Consider the following 20,942-nt stretch of genomic DNA (forward strand, 5'->3'; position numbering starts at 1 on the left):
AAATTCGCTGTCTGAGTGCACTGTGCTGAGTAAAATCTTAAACCAGGTCAGATTCCCAAGGTGCTGGGCTCTGATGGGTTTTATCCTGGCATAAAACTGCAGAACAGGAGATGCAGAAAACTCACAAGGCAGCAGCAGGTCTTTGTTAGCCTGACTCGGCCATTAGCACAGCTCCTCCGCCTTCTCCCAGGCTCTTTTCATGTTCTTTTACTTCTTACCAAACATGCTAGACTAATCTTCAGATTATGTGAAGATAAACAATTTATTTTCCTTCTTTTTTGAAAAGGTTAATTTTCAGCAGGACAATACATTCCACAGCAAACATGTTTATAATATATTGGGTATTTTGGGGACATGTTAATTAACATTAATCACCTTTCACATAGACACTTTAAAGGGTATGAGGATTCATCTGGTAAAGCAGAAGTGTCCCTTCAGCTTTTTCATATTAAATTTAGTCTGTACAAAGAAAAGCATTTCTTCATACAAAACAATTTGCTTTATTTAACTATGCAGCTATTACAGAGTTGTGGCATGTGTCAGTATCATTCTTTTGCTCAGGGACTGCCTTCTAATCTATCAATATTTCATTTCAAAGGCTTTTTAATTTCAGCTCTGCATATCATTTACAAAATTTGAAAACAGATTTGGATTCAGAAAACCCTTGGGGAATTGGTCTCACTTCTCTCTTCAAAAACATCTGATGATTAAAGTTAATGCAGGGAGATTAGTAACCTTAAGACAGCATGATAGCCAGTTGTTAGAATTTTTATCTCTAACAAACAAATGGTTTATATTTAGAGCAAGAGCTTGAAAAGCTAGCCTCTGGTCTGAACAATAAAGGAATGCTAAAGCGAATGGTGCTTCATCACTGCTCACATGCTGAGGGGGTTTTTATTTTTTATTGTCTAGAGGAATTTGAGATTCAAGATCTTCCCTCTTCAATATGCTTTCTTTCTTTCCCTCTCCCACAGAGCATACTGGACCTGTGGTATCCATAAATGCTGATATTTTCCACTCATTTGTTAAACATCATGGAGGGGGCAGATTCCACCCCACTATTACTCTTCTCTCCCTGGTGATATTTGTTATTCCAGCGATACTGCAATATTAAATACTGTCACGTTAAAATTTTAATTTAAGGAAAATGACAGCTTAATCTGCTAACCAAAAGCATGTGACTAAGAATTTTAAAAACCACAGTAATTATGTAATATTAGCACGGTTTTACTGAGGAGCATAGCTAGATAGCAGCTTTGCTTCCCCACCAGTGCAGATGTCATGTGGTCTGGTCACGGTATCCATGAGGTAAAACTTGATTTGCAGTTCCATGCCACCAAGGCTGACTCAGTCACCTTCATGCAATACTTAAAACAGACCTTTATTAAAAATTGTATTACCCCTGCCCTGTGTGTATCCCTCCACTTCCACACAAAACCTCCCACCCCTGCACTTTCTCCTCTGCTGCTGCTCCCACCTGCATTCTCAGTCAGAGCAGGTATTTGGAAGCCTTAGGGACTCTGCCCTCAGGAGAGGTCCCCTCAGCACAGCCACTGTCAGGAGATGTTACTGCTGTATGAACAGATAATCTTGGGGTTTCCACTGATTTTAACAAGAAACCTAAGTTAAAAAGCACACGGCATGCTCTGGTTTCAGTCACCACCTGGAATACAGACAGGTGAGCCATACTCCAAAGACTTTGCTGTATGGCCAGGTTAAAATGTGAAGCAGTTTTAATCACCATCAAATTTTGAGGAGCAAAATCTCCATTTCACTCTCCACCACCACCAAGGATTTAACCCTTAGATTAAGAGGATGACCTCTCCTTCCTTTTTTTTTCTCTCTAAATGGTTCACAGGCACAGTATTAATGCAAACCTGGCTTGTTTGAGGCCAGGACGCTGGTCTAGTAATAGACCAGGAACACATGGGCTCAACCAAGGATGGGATGGGGCTGGCAGGACAAGGTACACTCCTCAGACAGGAACAGGTTTACACCATCTAGCAGCTGCACCTGACATCCAGATCCATCAAGATCCTCCCTGAATGAAATGCTCTTTAGCCCTCTGTCAGTAGGACTGTGACACTGACAGAGCAACAAAACCTGGTGAAGTGTGTGATACAGGGAAAGCCAAGAAACTTTGAGCTTTGTCACAACAAATAGCAGACGAGAAGCATTTAGAAATCAAAACAGTAAGTGGAACTCATTAAATTCAGAAATGGACCAGGAAGGGCTGTGGAGACTTCCCTACTATCTCACTCCTGCTGGCAATCAGTCCTCGCAATGCCAAACAAGCCTCCTAACACCAAGCATTGTTTTCCAGCAGAAATTCACACAAATATTAATAAGGCATTTCAGGATAGTAACCCCAAAGGTGGACACTGACCTCCTGAGGCAGCTCCAGCTTGGAGCGGTCGGTGCCCTCCTTAGACTGCAGCCCCATCAGGTAGGGAACAGGAGCATCCAGAAAATGCAGGAGAGAGGCAGGAAGGATGGGGACGTACACATGCTGCCACTGAAACGGGAACAGCAGCGTTGTGATTCCTTCTGCCACCGTCATCAGACGCTGATAATCTAGACATGGGAGAGAAAGAGAGGCAGATAGTGAATTATCTCCCTGTGTTCTGCTTTTGAGACCTGTTTGGCAAGGACATCAGTGACAAAACAAGACAGAAACCATGTTTATATGATAAGATGTTGTTTGGAAAGTAAGACAGTACTTAAGAACCTTAAACATTATTTAATTCGTTAAAACTACTTCCTCCCACAAAGAAACTGCTGAGCATAGATATTCATGCCTTATCTAGATCTTTTCTGTCATTAAATTAATATATTAAAAGGATACCAAAAGTTCTGTATGTAGTACAGGATAATAATAACACTCTAATTTCATAAAAAGCATGTATTTTTACATGGGGAGAAGAGGAGAAAGAAGTGAACTTCAAGGAAATATTGAGGTTTCTCGCTTGCTCCTGCCTGCCTGCTTCTGCCTCACTTGCTACTATTTCCAAGGCTGAGTGTACTTTCCAGAAGACTTGTCTTGGCCACATACCAGCAGAAGTTTACAGTCCCATGGTATATAAAAGCAGTGCTTTTAAGTTAAATCCAAACAGAAGCCTAATATAAATTTAGTTCACAAATACATTCTGGGTAGCTAGCATATGCATATTACATTACTTTCCCAAATTTGTATTTAATCCACTAGTTCATTGCTTTGAAATATTTTGGTTCCAGTAAGCACATTGTGCATTATTTTTGAAATTAAAATTTATTTTGGCCCAACTGAGCTGGATGTTTCATATTTTGGGTAAGAGCAAATTATTTATCAAATATCCAGCTGGCATGATGCAATACTACAAGCTATTTAGTAATATAAATGAGGGGATAAATTGAGAACAAATTTTTAAAATAAATAAATAACTAAATAAACCACGTATTGGTATTAAAGAGATGGTCATTCTTACAGCTCAAACTGCAGACAATCCATCTGGAAACAGGTAAAGACCCCTGGGTTTGTAAGCTCCATGGCTGTATCCAAACCCAAGTCTCATTGGTGCCAGGCAACTCTCATGAGCTCTCGCTTGAGCAACTAAAAGATTTTCCCTCTCACTGAGGCCAGACCAGATCCTGGGTAACACTTGGTGGTTGCCCATCTCTCCTAGTCCTCTTTGCCCCACTCCAGGAAAGTAAAGATACATGTATGAACACCCTGGTTCTGAGTCAGGTAAGAAGGCTTTTTCCTACAGCCCCATTGACGGCTTTTGCCTGGAGAGGAGCCCAGCCTGACCCTTCCCATTTCCTTAACATCCCAGCCTGAGACCTTGGCAGACACCAACAACAGCAAAAGCACTGTCATCTGACACTGCTCAGCTATTAGGAGGTCTCTGGGAAGATGCTCTTAAATAAATATGCAAATTACAACAACAAATGCATAACCCATTCTCCTTGCTAGCACCTCTCTGTGAAAAACCAGCCACAATCTGCAGAAGGTCAGTTGGCAGGGCAAAAACATTTTTCATCTTGTCTTACTAATAGCTATTCAGCCAGTCTTCAAAATTATTTTCATGCATACAAGTCAGTCTCAAGGTTACACCTCCCAGCTACTGATCAGTCACTTACGAATCCCTAACCACGCAGTGGTCCATAATGATACATGTGCATTCACTGTCCTGGTGAGGAGCACTTACACAAACTCCAGCTATAATACCTACTGGCGAAGCTTAGGAGTCTCATAACATCTCATAACCCTGAAAGCTTTAAAGATTAAAAACAAAAGAAATCAAATAGAGAAAGTAGCATGTCTTAGTATGCAAGACACCTTCAAAGTCAGTTCTGATCTACATAGCCACATGAAGAAACAGGTCTTGGCAGCAAAGTTGCAAGGATCTTTTTGAATAAGAGCATTCAATTCTGGAAATGCATGCTGACTTTTCTCTGGTGCTGCTGATAATATTTAACATGGTCACTAGCACAAATTTTGTAATCAATTTAGTACGAGAAGAGGTGTTTAAAAAAAAAAAAACAACTAGTGACAACCATATTATTAGGCTGTTACCAACTAGCAATGTTTGTCAGTGATTAGCAGATAAAAAATGTTTATGTACCCAACAGTTTTAGCTGGAGAGAGAGACGTTCCAGTTTCTTCCAGAAAAATAATATTCAAAAATCTCTAAATTATTTTTTTGTTATCTGTTTCAAGAAGTCAGAAACTCTAGTTACTTTTCATGTACTTTCAAGCCTGTACAAGGTTAGACACCTATCATGTAAAGCCTCAAATAATTTTTGATGGAGAGATTCTTGTACCTATCATCATTTGAGGGAAGCTTACGTGGTTACTGAGGACAACCTGGGACCAAGGGATTGAGGAAATGACCTCAAGTTGTGCCTGCGGAGGTTTAGATTGGATATAAGGAAAAACTTCTTCACTGAAAGGGTTGCTGAGCATTGCAACAGACTGTTCAGGGAAGGGGTTCAGTCACAATCCCTGAAGGCATCTAAAAGACATGATTTTGTGGCAGTCAGAGACATGATTTAGTGGTGGGTTTGGCATTGTTAGGTTTACAGCTGGACTTGATGATCTTAAAGGTCTTTTCCAACCATAATTATTCTATTATTCTTCATGTTCAAAGCTCACCCTCTAATTTGTTCACAGAACGTTTTCCAAGAGAAACTGCTCAAGGAGGATAACCCCAGGGCAAAATGGTCCCTGGGGTTTCTACTGCAACCACTGCCTCCTAACAGCTTAGCTGGATTCAGGGCAGTGTTGTCTCTCACACTCAACCTTTTCACTGACTGAAGGAGAGGGCAACAGAGTCAAGCTCAAAGACTCTGGGGTCCACCTCCCTTTTCTGGCACCATCTGCTGGGGGCTCTTGGCCAAGTATCTCAATTCCCTGTGCAGGACACTCAATGGCTGCAGGGCTGTGCTCCACTGCAGGTTTGTAGTTCTGCTGCTCAAGCACCATATTCAGCCATGCTTTACCAAGGTCTGGCAACATTCACATGGCTCACAAGGTATAGTACTTAAAATGCAAACCCTGAGATATTCCTGTAGAATTACAAATCACTATTTTCTGTTGGAGGTGGAAATGGTTTCAGCATTTGAACATCAATTCCTCATAAAAGTTTTTCTGAAAGAGGACAAAACTTGACAATTATTTGTATTGATGTTGATTTTCTGTAACACACTAACAGGACAATAAGCAATCAGAAATATCTATCCTGAAGAGCTTAAAGTTCAAACACAGGCAGTGACTGAGAGAACAAAACAAAATAATCTTCTTTTAATTTTAAAAACTGGGTATAGAAGCTCTGAGTTGTTAAGCAATTCACAAAGCTCAACATAAAAATTGCTTTTTCTGCCACAAAGGAGTGTGTTATCTCAAAATCCTTCCCATGCTGCAGCAAAGCAAACCCAAGATCCTTTGAGAAGGGAAAAAGACATCAGTGTTATCCCTGCCCCAAAGAGCTAAGACCTCATTCAGGTTCTACCCTTGAAACAGGTTCAAATCTTTGGTCATAATCAAACAGAAGAGAATTTCACCTGGGACCTTCTCAGCAAATGCCCAATCACCGGAATTTTGTGTATAAGGTATGTGTAAGAGCACACACGCTCATTCTACCCAGAAATGGCGTTCCTGCTGGGAACAGTGAACTGTTATTCCAGTTTCAACACCTCCAGCCTTCCCAATGAAAACACAACTAGGCCATTTTCCAACTCTCTGTTCCAGTAACCTACCAAAGGTAGGGCAGAAAGCCTACCACAGCGCTGGAGTCACAGCCTGGATCCTCTAAATCCAGTCCAAGGCTTTAAAAATAGACTGTGCTTCTTTATTTTCCTATTGAAGTCTCACTTTATATACAATTTGAAAGCACTTGGAAGCTTTTGAAAAGATGAGTTACCTGGACACCACTTCCTTTCCTCTACTGTGTGTTTTAGAACACACATAAAGGATAACTGCAGCTTTGCAAAGCCACGTATTTAAAAATGTGTCCTGGAAAATAATAATCAGATGGTGTTCTCAAAGAGTACCTTATCAATATGCACCAAACAATTGTCTTTAAACAAAATAAACCAAACCAACAACAGAGAAAAAAAAATCAATGAGCCTTAATGAAAAAAAGCTAATTCTTTAGAGGGAAACACTTGAGCGGGCTTTAAGACATTCTTGTGACCAACAGTTTTTCCACATGCTACCTCTTCAAAGTATGATAAGAAATTGTTATTCAACTGCTTTTTTTTCTTTTTTTTTTTGTAACAAGATATGAATTAGATGAGCCAGATATATTGGAAAAACTGGCAAATAAAAATATTTTGCTTTGAGCTCTGAGTATGAGTCAGGAACAGCGCATAACCAGACCTGTCTTGGGTCTGGGTACCTTCAGATCTGTAATGTTTAAATATAGCACACTGCAGATGAAAAACGAAATCTGAAATTCACACTGGAGACAAAAATTGTTTATGAAAGCAAAGGTTTTCAAATCAGATCTCAGTAGCTCCACAGAAGCAGCACACACAAGTGCTGCAGACATCAAAGTGCCCTGGAAGCTTCCACCTTTCATCTGGTTTGTGTGCTGGCAGCTGTGATGGCTGACAAGCCAGTCCAGGTGATTTTCAAGAGATGTTCAGATAAAACACACAAAAACGGTGCAGGAAATGTTTACTCACTACAGAAATCACCTTGTTGCAGTGCTGCATTCAGGAACCTGGAGAGGCACTGTGTCATGGCGTTGTGCCCAGCACTGACCCAAGGAAATGACCCCTGGCATGTCACTGCCCCTCATCCCTGAGGGAAGGGTGGATTTACCAGCGGGTGATGTAGCACATGAGTTACACCATAAAAGCAGAGTGGCAAGTTATGCAAATATGAAAATACATATTTTCTTAAACAGAAGGGTCAAGACAAGCCTGCATCTAATTGCCTGAAGTAAGAATTAGCCTCTCAAACTGGGGGTCAGCTCTGCCCCAAGGGAAACATCCCAAGGCCAATATTCACTGAGGCCCATTTTCACCCTTTTTCCTTGTTGGCCAATGCTTAATGTAAAAAGCTTCTGCTTCAATACATTTCCATTTATATAATTTAGCTATGTCACAGCCTGCCATCAGCAGTTCAGCATAAATTAATTTATGATTAAGAGCCACCCCAAGAATTAGCTCCCATTAGCACCATGGTTAGGACCACTTTAGACCACCATGTTATTTATCTGGCACTTGCCATAACTGCAATGTAAAGGCAAGTTTAAATTTCTTCCCCTCATTCTTAAAAGGTGAAGATGTTTCATCATGGAAAAAAAATGAGATCCGATTAAAAAAAAAAAGTGGAGAGGTTGTGGTGTGTGTGTGCATAGTGCTAGAAGCAGTGGCCCAATCTCCCTTTGCAGCTCACTGTGAACACAAACAGAAGTGGGGCTGTGGCACAGACCTGAACCAGCTCCTTCTCCTTTTTTCCCAATGCTTTAAAACCTTCACTTTTCAGGTCATACTGACTGGCTAACAAAACTGAGCAACTTCTAATTAAAAAATAATATTGTCTCTTCACCTAAGTTAAAAAGGAAGACTATATGTCATTCTCTGATTATTCTACCCAGTTACTTGTCTTTTTTTTCAGGAAAACATGCACTGCAGCCTCCTCTGAGTGTGGTTCTACTGAGGCCCTAAACCCAGGTCTCTTCCACAGCATAGAAAGGTTCTTTCCATAGAAGACAACTTCCCACTGATTTGGATGAATATTAGTGTGGAGGGCAACTGTTTAAATAATGAGCAGAAGAGCAAAGGTTTTCTATGGAACTATTTGGTGTAAGAATGCTTTAAAAGGCAAACACATAATGCATGTATTAATTTTTAAAAATCTCCCCCAAAACAGACTTCATAAGAAAGATTGTTCAGACACAACGTTCTCTAGGCAATGACTTTATATATGCATAGTCATTTGTATTATAATTTCAAAGATCAAAAAAAAAAATAATGCAAAGAATATTTCAATCTTGGAGGAGCAATTACTCAAGCCCTTGGAAAAACAACTTGGAAAACGCTCAAAATTATAATGAGTAGAAGCAGCCTAAGCTCTAAGAAGTTTATCTCTGCCTCATACACACGTTCCCTCTCATGCTTAAATCCCTAGAAAGGCAGACATACAAAATGGATTGCTGAGGTTTCCACAGAGCTCACAGTTTAAGTCATCTCTCTCCAGCAGGAATCTCACACCAGTGGTGTTTTGTTATTTATCCTTTGGAAACTGTAGTAGCTATTGCAGAGTGGACATAAACAAGACCTTACACCTGTGCAGTTGCAGAGGAGAGCTGTGCTCTGAATAAAGGGCACTTACAAGAGCACTGCAAAGACTGCACCCTGAAGAATTGCAGGGAAAACATATCTAATCCCTCCTCTTTCAAAGCCCAAATGTTGAAAACTTGCCCTATTTAATCTTAAAAATATTCTCTATATGCAGAAAGATGTAACCTGAAGCTACAGGAATTCAGGCACAGTGAAAGTGATTTCAGGTACAGCTTTCCAGTTTGCAGATCAAAACTGGCACTTCCCACCAGCAGTGGTTGTGACTAATTCCCTGGAAGTCCACACTGTCTCCTGGAACAATAAGGGCTGATCTTTTCAGTCTTACCACTGAGGTGCAAGCACAGGTCTCTGCCCATTACCCAGCTATGCAGTCAAAAATTTGTGGGAACAAAGCAGCTGAAAAAATGAGCTCATCATTCTTTGCTGTCAAGTCTCTTCAGCCCTCTGCTTGACCACCACAGCTGTAAAGTGAAGTTACAGTCCACTACAATCCCTGCATTTTCCCAGGTGATGGGGTACCAGTCACTCCTAAGACACCATCAACAGTGCAACTGGATACCTGTAGCAGATTACTGTAGCAGCCATGGTACAAACAGCCACTCATTGGTCCTGTCCCCACGGCAGAGCTGTGCCAGACACTCTCGTATCGTGCTGGGAACACGTCCAGGCAAGCTGGGTAAAGTCACCCAACGCCCTCACCTCTTCATTGACCTAGATGCCTTTGTTCAGGCTGCTGGAAACGTTATGCCTCAGCTACAGGGTTAAAAATAAACTTTTTCATCCTCAACTCCTAGTTCCCTTGAGAAAAACCACTCCAGAAAAGCCAGTACAGTCTCTGTGCAACTTTCCTGCCAGCCTTTCACTGCTGTTATCACCAGCTAGGCTCATTGTATGGTCAGGGTTGTGCAACAATTTATATTTTCACTCAACTTTGCAAAAGAAGCCTTTATTCTATGGAAGAACAACAAAATTTTTGGCAAGCTTGAATGAAAAGCTTCCTTCCAACAGGTCTAGGAGAACCACAAAAAAGTCAGCTTACATTTCCCATACATGTTAATTGCAGCTCTCTCACTGAAATAGTTTAGTGAACTGAAGCAGGTTTTGGTCCAGCTCTGATTTCTTGAGTAATACAGGATTGTGTAAGTGAATTGTGATTTTGTGTAAATAATGCAACTGGTGGATCCTCTGCTAATCTCTTATTGTGTTTGGGTAGGTTGCACCAAGGCCAGGCCTCTGGAAACACAGTCCAATGAGTCCATCCTTGTTAAAGCAGGAAGGCAAAGAAGGACGAATTTGCAAAATCCCTCTCCCATTTGTTATTTTGGAACAAGAGATATGTCAGCCAAAACCTTTTCATCTTTTGCCTTGAAAGAACTTGGGAGTTTAAAAAGTGTTTCTCCCTGATGGATCTCAAAGCTGAAGAGAGCAGATTTCAGTACCATCTAGGCTGGTTATATCTCAAACTGGAAAATAGCTGCTGTTTTCGTTTTCAGGAATCGCAAGACTGACATTTAAAAGAAGCCTCAGTGCACAATTAGCCAAGCACTCAGCTATCAGGCTGTGCCAAAACTGAGGCTTTGCACTTGCCCTCCACTCCACATTCCTCACCTCTGGGAACCAGCACAACACTGCTATTTACATAATCACAGAATTTCCCTAATACAGCTATATACTTTCCCCCATGCATCATCAAACTGTTGTCTATACTAGACAGACAAGTAAAAGTCATGTCAAGGGCATCCCTAGATTCACAAATAGAAGAGAAGAGAGGGAGAAGAAAAAAATTCTGAAGTTTGAAGGGTGGAGAGAATTACTTCTCACTATCTAATTTTTCTTTAAAAAAAAACCCCACACAATGAAACCAAACAAAACATGTAAACCCTTAAATTATAACCAGTAATTGGAAGAACAACAATTATTTATCTAACTTCTGGTGGACATGAAGGCAGAGTCAAAATTATTTAGTGGATATTTTGTATCTGTCTCAATGACTACTGCGGAAGTAATGCATATACAGGCTGCTCGCCACATGCACAAAATATTTCTAAAATGTAACCTGACAAGCACATTTTTCCTAATGCTACTATCTTTCAGTGGGAAAGAAAAAAGTAAAAAAAAAATTCTCAGTTCTCAGGGAGTCCATAAGCAGGGACCAGGGTGGGACTGATGAGCAGGGATGGGTGAGACTCATTTCAGTGGTGCTGCGGTTTAATATCAAACCCTGGTGTAAAGTGGCAAAGGCAGCATGATTCAATCCGAGGAAGAAAGGGGAGAAGTGCACACACACACACAGAGAAGCAGGAGGGAAGGGAAAAGCAGCCTAATCAAAACTAACAGCAGGATTTCTGCTCACACTTCAAACTGAGAGAAGATAAAACCTTTCATTTTCAGGTCTTGAAAGCAAACCCCTGGAGTCCATGTGGAGAAGAGCTCTGCAAAGAACTATCAATCCTTTGAATTCAGTCATTTGCAGAAGAACTACCCTCTTTCCACCTCCCTGAACATTTTCCCCCATTCTCAGTCATTTAGTTATTAGCATTACCATTACACACTTCCTGACCTTTTCTATGACAAACCCAAGCGATCCCTTCTGGAGCCTGAAGGTTCATTATCCACACTCATTTTAGACTATTTCCCATCCTCTCTCCCTGTTCCATTTCAAGCTGTTTGCTGCTTGAATCACTTCTCTTGAAAAGTCTAGGTATTCAGCATCTATTCCTCTTTTCACTAAAAGGTATGTGTACCTCCTGGCTCCAGGTTTTTCATTCTACTCTGATGAAACCACTGCCCCACCCCCAAAATTTTTTCCATGATGCACATTTTCCTAATGCAGGAAATCACAGATGCCATTTGGGAACCTAAATTACATGGACAGGCTTCCAGTGAGACTTAGAGGAACATCCAGAAAGTCTGAACATCCCTTTGAAAATCAGCAGGAAAACTTGGAACGTGACATGTTGGGCATCCAAATACAACCAGGGCCAGACTCACAGGAATCAACATCGTACAGCAAACAGTAACAGGGGTGTAAAATCCCAGAGCATGCCCAGTGGTAAGTCAGGATTCCCCAAACCTCCAGCAGAGTATTCCACTATTACAGAAAGACACAACCATAGGACAAAAGGTAAAGACCAGATTTTCCAAAGTTTGCTGGCACACTTCAACACAGACAGGCTCTGTGCAAGCAACTTCTGCCAATGTTTGGCCAACTCCAATCTTAGTGTCTCAAAAAGAAGTACCAGCATTCTTGTCAGCAAAGTTCCCAAATATCTCAAGCAGGACTAAAAAGGAATGACCTGTAACCCCACTCAGTTTCAAGCCACCATTAAATCTTTACCCTCCAAGTGCTAAAAGACTCTCAGTGCTCTAACAAGAACATATCCATGATATCGGAAGCATGGAATTTCACCAGACTTTGATATGCTGCTGAAATTCGAAAAACAAAGTAGCAAGAGTGTCTTCTGCAAGATGTATTACTTTCTGCTGGTATTTTTGAAGAAGATAGGATTAATTTCATGCTGTCTTGCATGATCAAGGACAGTGTGAGGATAATAATCAAATATCTTCTATTGCTAGCTGCCACAAGTGATAAATACAATGCATAATTAAACAAGCAGTACCTAGACTGCCTGGAGGAAACAATTATTTAGTGCTTTCATTAGGACACACTCATTTATCTTGTTTTTTCAATCCATTCTCACATTTCAAAAATCAACCTTAGCTCCATATAACATTAAATTCGATGAGCTCCTGTGGCTGCAGCAGCCCAGGAACTGCCCGCTGGAAACAGGCATTGCTGGATGAGTGCCCACCTTGTGAGTACAGAAGGATCTGCATCTCCAGAAGAACACAGGTGAAAACCTGGACCAGGTTCTCCAGGCCCAGCAGCTCGAAGACCTCCCTCAGAGGGTAGTCAGAGAGCGGCAGCTCGTTGGGCCCAGGTCTCTGGCAAATGATGGGCTCGTAAACCCCATAAAACTTGAGCGACCTCCCTGGGGGCGGCAGGGGCACCTCATAGAGGATGTTGTGGATGTAGCTCTCCAGGGGCAGAGGTGGTGGCTGCTGGGAGGTCACTGCTTTGTAGAGCTGGATCAAGAACTTCTTGCAGGCTTGCATGAAGGGCAGAGGGGTGATGAGGCATATGCACTTGGAGACGTAGAGCGTGTCCCTGCTGATGTCGTAGGAGTTGTAGCGCTGGAGCTTGCCGAGGGACGTGGCGTCGCCCTCGTCGATGCTGCTGGCCAGGGAGTCCATGCTGCAGGAGGAGGAGGCGCAGACGCTGCTGTACTGCTCTGCGTTGTGCATCTGGTACAGTGTCTGCATGGCCGTGCAGATCTGCTTGCTCGTGACCTCCTCGTAGAACGTGAGCACAAAGCCGTACGTGCGGGAGCCATCCTCCCTGGTGATGATGAACGAGTGCAGCTGTGGGTCCCTGTTATCCGCCTGCGTCCTGAAAGACAGCCCCTTGGGCATGCACAGCTAAGAAAGGAGAAAAGAAAGAGAGTTACTTAAGACACAATTTTGGTTTTTATTTTTGCTGTACAGGCACACTCTTTTTATCTGCTGCATCACAACAAGCCGTTTACCTTTAAACATAAAAATGATCCGAAAACAAACAGCCTAGAACTGATGCTACTTAAGAGGGAGACATGAGTGAAGAAAGGAAAGCACCCTCCAAAATAACCCATCTATTAAGTCATTACAACTCATTTTCATTACTTGCTGAAACTGTTTTCACTGCTGAATAGTCTTTGTGTTATTTACTTAAGCATCATATAAAAACGTCCAGTTTTGCTCTCATTTGCATATATCATGCCTACAGTACTCTAAAATCAGAGAGCCAAGGAAGCATCTTATACCACTGAATTTAAATTACATAGACTTCTTGGAATTCTTTGATCTTCCCTAATTTTCTGGGAAAAAAACCCAACAAACAAACCAAACCCCAACTGTCTGGCAGCTATTACATTTACTTTCTTCTCTAAGTGTTACCAAATAGCTTAGATTGGAAAAAAGGCGGGGCAGGGAGAGAAACACCCAAAATCTATGAAAGCCTTGTTTTTGATTTACTACTCAGCAAAATCCCTTGCAGTGACTGTACTACACTGGGTGTTTCTCTGAAGCATGGCCCTACTGATAAATCAAGGCATTTTTCCAGACATTCTTTGGGAATGCTATCAGCCACCTAATACAAAATAAAAACCATCCAGCAAAACTTGTTTGAATGTGCATCAGCAGGAAACTCCTCATGTTCTAGCTAAATAGCTATGTTTATAAACCAAGAACTAAAGCTTTATTTGTACAATCTAAAGAAATAAAAGGAAAGAAGAGAAGGAGAACCTTCAAAGTGTTCCTTTTCAAAAAAGGCAACAGTAGAAGCCAACTTCACCACAGGATGTGAACCTACTCATAGCTGATGCATCCCCTAATGTCTCACCTTGATCAGGAGTAAATTCTTCTGAGGCTGGAAGAGGTCAGGAGAAATAATTGTATATTTTCAGGCAAATCCTAACCTGAACTTCAGCAGTGCACCTTGCAGAGACCACTCAACAGCCTGATAAAGCTGGGAATTAGGCAAGTGGTCCAGACTCACCTCACAACAGGCTATCAGGCCCCTAAATTATCTAGGACAGCTCTTATGTATTGCTCAAAAAGGTAGTGTGTAGGGAAATAAGTAGCCTGGAGTTGGCAGAAGAATTTAATTCAATTGATGGGCTTTGCTGACACAAACCATGAAATTGCAGCTTGAACCATTTCTGAAGAGCAGCCACATTTTTATTCAAAAGCTTTATAGTTTTTATTGAGGCATTAACAGCAGTGCCATGGTTAAGGCTTCTCCAGTAAAGAAGTAGTAAAAAATCCTTGTTTCACACTTTATTTAAATTTATTCTGCACAATAAAGATCTCTCTTAACCTCATTTTTTGGCAGGCTAGCTTAATAAAAATTTATTTCTAGAATGCAGGCTTTCAATGGTGGCTGTAAGCCTCATCAAAGCCAGCCAGGCTGAAATCATAGGCTTAAATCTCAGTGCTATCAGAGATTATATTTTCTTCACTTTACAGAAAAATACCTGGACAAGCAAATTAGATATACTATTACAATCAGGCACAAATAGGCATTAGGGAAATTCAGATCAGCTGAGAGTTTCAGAAGGCTGTTTAAATAAATTGCCTCCAAGACTTAATTATTATTCCCTCATCCTTTATATACTGAGTAAACATACACAAAGGGATGCCCATCTATTAAGTTTCAGCCACAACTTGACACATGCAGAATATTGACCTTTTAAGACCCTAGCTGCAAACCTTGGCCCAGAGACTCCTGTTGTTGTTAGACCTATAAGAGGACATGGGAAAAAGTAGAGGAAAAAAAAAAAAGAAGATGGGAAGAACTGAGCCAGGAGGAATGACCAGGAGTCACTTAAGAAGCTAAGATCAAAAGGAAGAGCCTGTACTCATTTTCCAGCAGTACAGAAAGCTTTGAATTTGTGGTTAATGCATGAAAACTTTCATCTTAGGGCCTCGGACATCAATCACTTCCCATCTCATCTGTGTCACACATGCCACAGGAGAGTGCTGGAGAGTGGCTTGGGATGTGCTAAGGGGGGGTGAAATCTTACCCAGCTGGTGTGAATCTGGCTCACTATTGCTGAGAACACAGTCAGTCACCTGCATTGCATCTTTGTATAAACACTGAGAACTATCCAAGATTACTGATTTTGGTTTTCAGAGCACTTCACTATTTATATTTAAACATATCCATCAGCAGAAAACCGTGGAATTACACTATATTTGCAACAAGGCTTATAACCAAGATAGTTTGTAAAAACAAAAGGAAGCTGCACCAGGATAGATAAAAAAGTATCAACTAATCCATAACCTGTCTCTGGAAGTCATGAGTAGGAGGTACCCCTCACCCAAGCACAGAGGCAGGACACACCCACACACCCACACCATAATTCCTCCCTCCTTCTTCTCCATCATCATTTGCAGATATTTCTGAACCAAAGGTCCCCCCTGGACCACTGCCCACTAGCATTGGTTCACCTCTTCTCCATTAGATCCTTCTTTTCACTTTTTAAGCATCTACATATTTTTCATGTTCACAACTTGCCATGGCAGCAAGCTCCATACCCAAATTGCACTGTGGGTGAGGGGGTGGAAAGATGTTTTTGTTTGTGTTAAAGCCTGCTCCTTCAAATTCCACCAGGGAACCTTTAATTCTTTTATTTCAGTACATGAGACATTAAACAGATAATGCTTCCTTGAGCTTCAGAAACACAGGCAAAGATATATATATATACCTTGATGAATCAGAGGGCTAAAATAGGAGGCTCATTTCCTAAAAATTTCTGTTTCTCTCTACTGAGAACTTTAGTTTGGTACAACACTTACTTGCATAATGGCCACAGAAGACAGTATGTGAGTTAGGCAGGGATAATCACAAAAAGCAGTGGGGGGGAAAGACACAATTCCCTATTAAAGAGAACTCTGTACTTTGACAACACTTTGAAACAGAGAGAAAACATGACTCTCTGGCAGCTTGATTGCTTGGGACTTCAGGGGGCTATTTTTAAAGCGACAGGATGGTTCCAGAAGGCAATTGAAATTCCTTAGGCATCCAGCAAAGCCAGAGTTCTCACAAGTTAACCTTCAAGGATTTATGCATTTTCTTCTCTGAGGAAAATTACTTCTGGAACCTCACATAAAGCAAACACATAGGCAGAACTAATGCAGCAAGGCAAGATCAGAAAGGCCAATAATTGCCTCAAGGGATTCTGTGGAGGTGGATATTACTTTAAATTATGTTTCAGATCAAAACAATAAAGAAGTTTTCCAAAAGATAATTTAAAAGATCATTAAATACTGCTGCTGTTAGTAAATGCTTTTTTTTCCTCCACGACACATTGCAAATGAAAGATGTGTTCTTCAGATATTTGACTTTAGTTGAATGCAGCTCAGTTCAATTATTTTAATAGGTCTCTTGCTGGTTTTAGCATTCCATTTTTGTCTGATACTATGATCACACTTCATGAATATTAGACATTCTCAACTGTAACATGAGAGACAAATAACGCAGCAATTCCAGCTGCTTTATTCCTGCTGCACGCCCCTCATCACTTCGTCCTGGAACACCCCCAGTTCAAAGGCAGAACTAAAAGGCATAAACAGCTGTGGCAGTTGAGCTATTACCATCTTAAGTGCTGAGGAAGCATGGCTCTGAGTCCCTCGTGCCTTCTGTGTAAGCAAAGTGATGGCCCAAATACCACCCCAGCTCCAGCAGTGCACGTTTGGAAGCAGAAGACAGAAATCCCCAGCTGTCAGCAGGCAGAGGGCGTGACCGGGCTCATCTCTGCCTTTCTATGCACGTGCAGTGCCACAGGATCAGCTCTCTGTGTCACTGCTACTTCCAGCTCCTGTACTTTCATGTTAAATATTTGGCAGGATGCTAAAAATGAAATTCAGTGGAAATTGAGATGAACTCCAGGTTTCTACACCTTCATGACTACAGGGAAGTTCCAAATGCATTTTTGCATTTGCAAAAGCCAACTTAATGTGGGTTTTATGTATTCCCCACCTCTCTATCTGCTGGGTGAGGGTCAGGAGATTCTCCTGACTTCACGCCTGCACCATACAATGAGGTCAGTTCTGTTTTGAAGCAGGTAGTGTGCTATCCTACCTTCCTCAAATACAAAGCACACCTAAACTAGACTGGGGGAAGGGGCCCCCTAATTTTCCAAAATTGAGTTAGACCCAATACACATTTTTGAAAACAGCTAGAAGGAGTAATATTGTTTAATGCTGTTGTTACAACAATTGGTTACTTTTAAATGAAGAAACAAATAGCATTTTCTGTACTGGGAAGCTCAAATATCAGTAATCTGTTGTCTTTGTCAGGTTATGTTCTTAACAAGTGCTTTGGTGATTTTAGAATCATCCTTTAATTACCAGTTCTTCAGAAAAATTCCCAGGGGACCATCAGTCTTTCAGTTGTCACTGCCCCCACTCCAGGAACTGTTTTCTCCTCCCTTCCCAGTCCATGGGAGTCAGCCACACTGATGCTCACATCAAATATAACTGAGAGGAAAGAGATGTACAGGAGATGTATTGGTGCAGAGCCACCATTAAAAGTGATGACCCAGCAAAAGCTGTGGTTTAGATAAATTCCAGCTTCTGTGTAAAGATTCCTCTTCCCTTGCTGTCTGCAGAATCAAGGTGCTTTGTATTCAAAAACCTCACATGGATATCAGTATCTTAAAAATTAATTGGTTTGCCCCTCCTTCCTACCTGTGGACAGGTATCCCAGGTGACCACACCCCTTCTCACCCAGTCCCTGGGATGGTGGTTAGACTTGTTTCATCATGCAGCAGACTTAGAACTAACGAGGGAAATGCAGCACTTTACTTTTGTTGTGCCTGAAAGCATTATGAGTTTTCACAATACCTCTTCCTCTACAGCTTTTCATGCACCATGCCCAGTGAGTGCTCTTAATCCCAGCAGAAGCACCACAATCACAAGATCACAAGAGCACCACAAGGGCTGGCTGTAAACAACTCAGGAACCTCTCGAGAGCTGACGCTGTCACGTAACAATCTGAGAAGAGAGTTTTCTCTACCTACCATGTTGACAGCATCCTGGTCAAAGGGATTCCACTCAATGTTCTGAGGATAATGGGCCAAAACTTTGGACTTGAACGTTCTTCTTAGGGGACTCTGGTCGAAATTCTCTCCTGCAACAAATGAAGAAATAGTGACTCGAAACAGCAGTGAGGCTTCAGAGAGAGCTGGCTTGGGTTTTCTTTTTTTTTCTTTTTTTTTTTCTTTTTTTTTTTTGGTGAAATCTGATGGACATTTTAACTCTCAACAGAGGTACTACTCTTAAAAGAGAAACAGAAAAGATTCCCATTCAGTGTGATACCCTCCTTTCCACAAAATCTTACTGCAGTTGCACAACAGCTTACAGGTAAGTATTTATAGAATAGAAATATATTGTCAAGAGAAAAATCACTGCTGAAATTTTATAGAAAAAGACCTTGCAATCAGCTGGATTCTTGACCTTCCCCTATAGCTTGAGTATCAAGAGATGGCTTTACTTAGTCACTGAAAGAGCACTTTCCCTCAAGTTTGTTAGAAGCTGTCTTTAAGGTCAATAAAAAATATGAGCACCTCTTGGCTATTATAAATTATTCAAGGATTCATTACAGATGATCTTTTTTATATTACAAGTCCTGTGTGAAAATTAAACATTTATTTTTTCTACATCAAATTTCAAGGACAGACTTCTGCCACACAAAGAATCCAGCAAGTGCAAAGAGGAAGACTGAAATTAGACATCAGGCAGAAATGCATCCAGTTATCAGCATACAAATTATTTCACAGTGATTCTGTCAATGGAGTTCCCCTCACTGCATTGTCTACAGCATGCAAAACAGTAGACATATTGCAGCATCATGGTGGTGGAATTACCATCCTGGAAGTGTTCAAAAAACCTGTGGATGTGGCACTTGGGGATATAGTTTAGTAGTAAAAAGGCAGTGCCAGGTTAATGGTTGGATTTGACAATTCTAGAGGTCTTTTCCAACCTTAATGATTGCATGGTTATTTTTCTTTTAGCACTAAACACTACAGCTGTGTTTCCTGGGGAAGGAAAAGATAGGATGAGACCTGGCTGAGGGGACTGGGGACACCTTCTTGCTGTCTCCAACTCCCTGAAAGGAGGTTGTAACAAGGTGGGGGTTGGTCTCTTCTCCCAGGCAACAAGTGACAGAACCAGAGGAAATGGCCCCACATTACACCAGTGGAGGTTTATACTGAATATTAGGAAAAATTTCTTCACAGAAAGGGTTATCAAGCGTTGGACCAGGCTGCCCAGGGAAGTGGTTGAGCCACCGTGGAAATAATTAAAAGACATGTAGATGTGGCACTTAGGACATGGTTCAGTGGTGGATTTGGAGTGCTGGGTAATGGTTGGACTCAGTGATCCTAAAGGTCTTTTCCAAAGTAATGATTCTACAACTCTACAAGAGAAGCTCTGGCAGGAGAAGCCAGACTGCTTCTGGAATTGCTTAAGGCAAACCAGAAATCCAGCAAAAGTGTATGCATCATAGCAATAAAGAGGTTATCAGCTAAACTGGATCACATTAAAAGGTATGTCAGGGTTTAGTTGGTTAGTTCATCACTTCTGCTAAGTTGGACCTGACTTGCCATGAGCTGCTATGGCAGTCCAGAGCACAAGATCTATGAAGATCTTCCTCATGCTCAGTTACAAGCTCAGGCGATTACACAAAACCAGAGACCACTTCTCTATTTCAGAACATGGCAGTAGAATAACCTCTTATTTTGGTCCAAAAGTTCCTTGTAGAGCCATTAAAGATACGAAGTCCACCAATTCCTAAAATTCTACAAAATAAAGATCCCAACAAGTAAAGCCAGCAAAAATTCTGTCTCCAGGTTTGTACTTAGACATACTCAGCAACATTTTTAGCTCTTAGAATCAAACAGTAATTAACATGCTTGCATAATGAAACAAATCTGCATGAGGTTATTTCCCAATTAGATCTTCAATCATTCTCACATCTGACAGAGGCTACCTTACCACTGCGACTTGGCAGAAAGACAGGTAGTTGATGCTAAATTTATTTGGTTGCTTCTATTAAAAGTTAGTATCTGTGTGACTTCATGAAGTTCTCTACCACTACCAGTAAGTGATTGCTGAAGTTTAAATTTCTTAAAAGGTTTCCTTCCTCATGACCAAAAAAAAAAAAAAAAAGTTTTGGTTATCAAGTATAAGCATTGCTTTAAGAAATCCAGCTGCCCAAAACCAGCAGTTACAATGTCCCCCTAGGCTGACAACATGGATTCATTTTAGCCAGAAAAGTAAATGGCACAAACAACTTACCTCTCCAGAGTCTCTGCAGTGTTTGCATTTACTACTCCAGTGGTTTAAGAAAAAGATAAACTTAAGGTAAAACACACACACAGAAAATACAATTCTCTCCATCAGTGATCATGAGGGAAAAGAGAAGAGCCAAGACACCACACTGGAGTAAATCAACCTGTCATTAGCTTGAAAGGACATGACATTGCACCCTCCATACAAAGCTGCCTCATGGAAAGACAAGCAGCGCAAGCTTTTAGAGGAGATACATA

At 41.2% G+C, this 20,942-nt stretch overlaps 1 protein-coding gene across 6 annotated transcripts in view; it reads right to left on the reverse strand.

Moving 5' to 3' along the window:
• DENND5B (DENN domain containing 5B) overlaps positions 1-20,942 on the reverse strand; it is a 105,066-nt gene that overhangs the window by 38,230 nt on the left and 45,894 nt on the right. For all 6 annotated transcript variants that reach the window (XM_069003077.1, XM_069003078.1, XM_069003079.1 and 3 more), the window contains 3 exons: positions 18,414-18,523; positions 12,606-13,272; positions 2,387-2,574 (listed from right to left, as the gene is read on the reverse strand). In XM_069003077.1, the coding sequence (XP_068859178.1) occupies positions 2,387-2,574; positions 12,606-13,272; positions 18,414-18,523 (965 nt within the window). The remainder of the gene's footprint in view (positions 1-2,386; positions 2,575-12,605; positions 13,273-18,413; positions 18,524-20,942) is intronic.

The sequence above is a fragment of the Aphelocoma coerulescens genome, chromosome 1A, assembly GCF_041296385.1.
Source record: "Aphelocoma coerulescens isolate FSJ_1873_10779 chromosome 1A, UR_Acoe_1.0, whole genome shotgun sequence".
NCBI classification, from domain to species: Eukaryota; Metazoa; Chordata; class Aves; order Passeriformes; family Corvidae; genus Aphelocoma; species Aphelocoma coerulescens.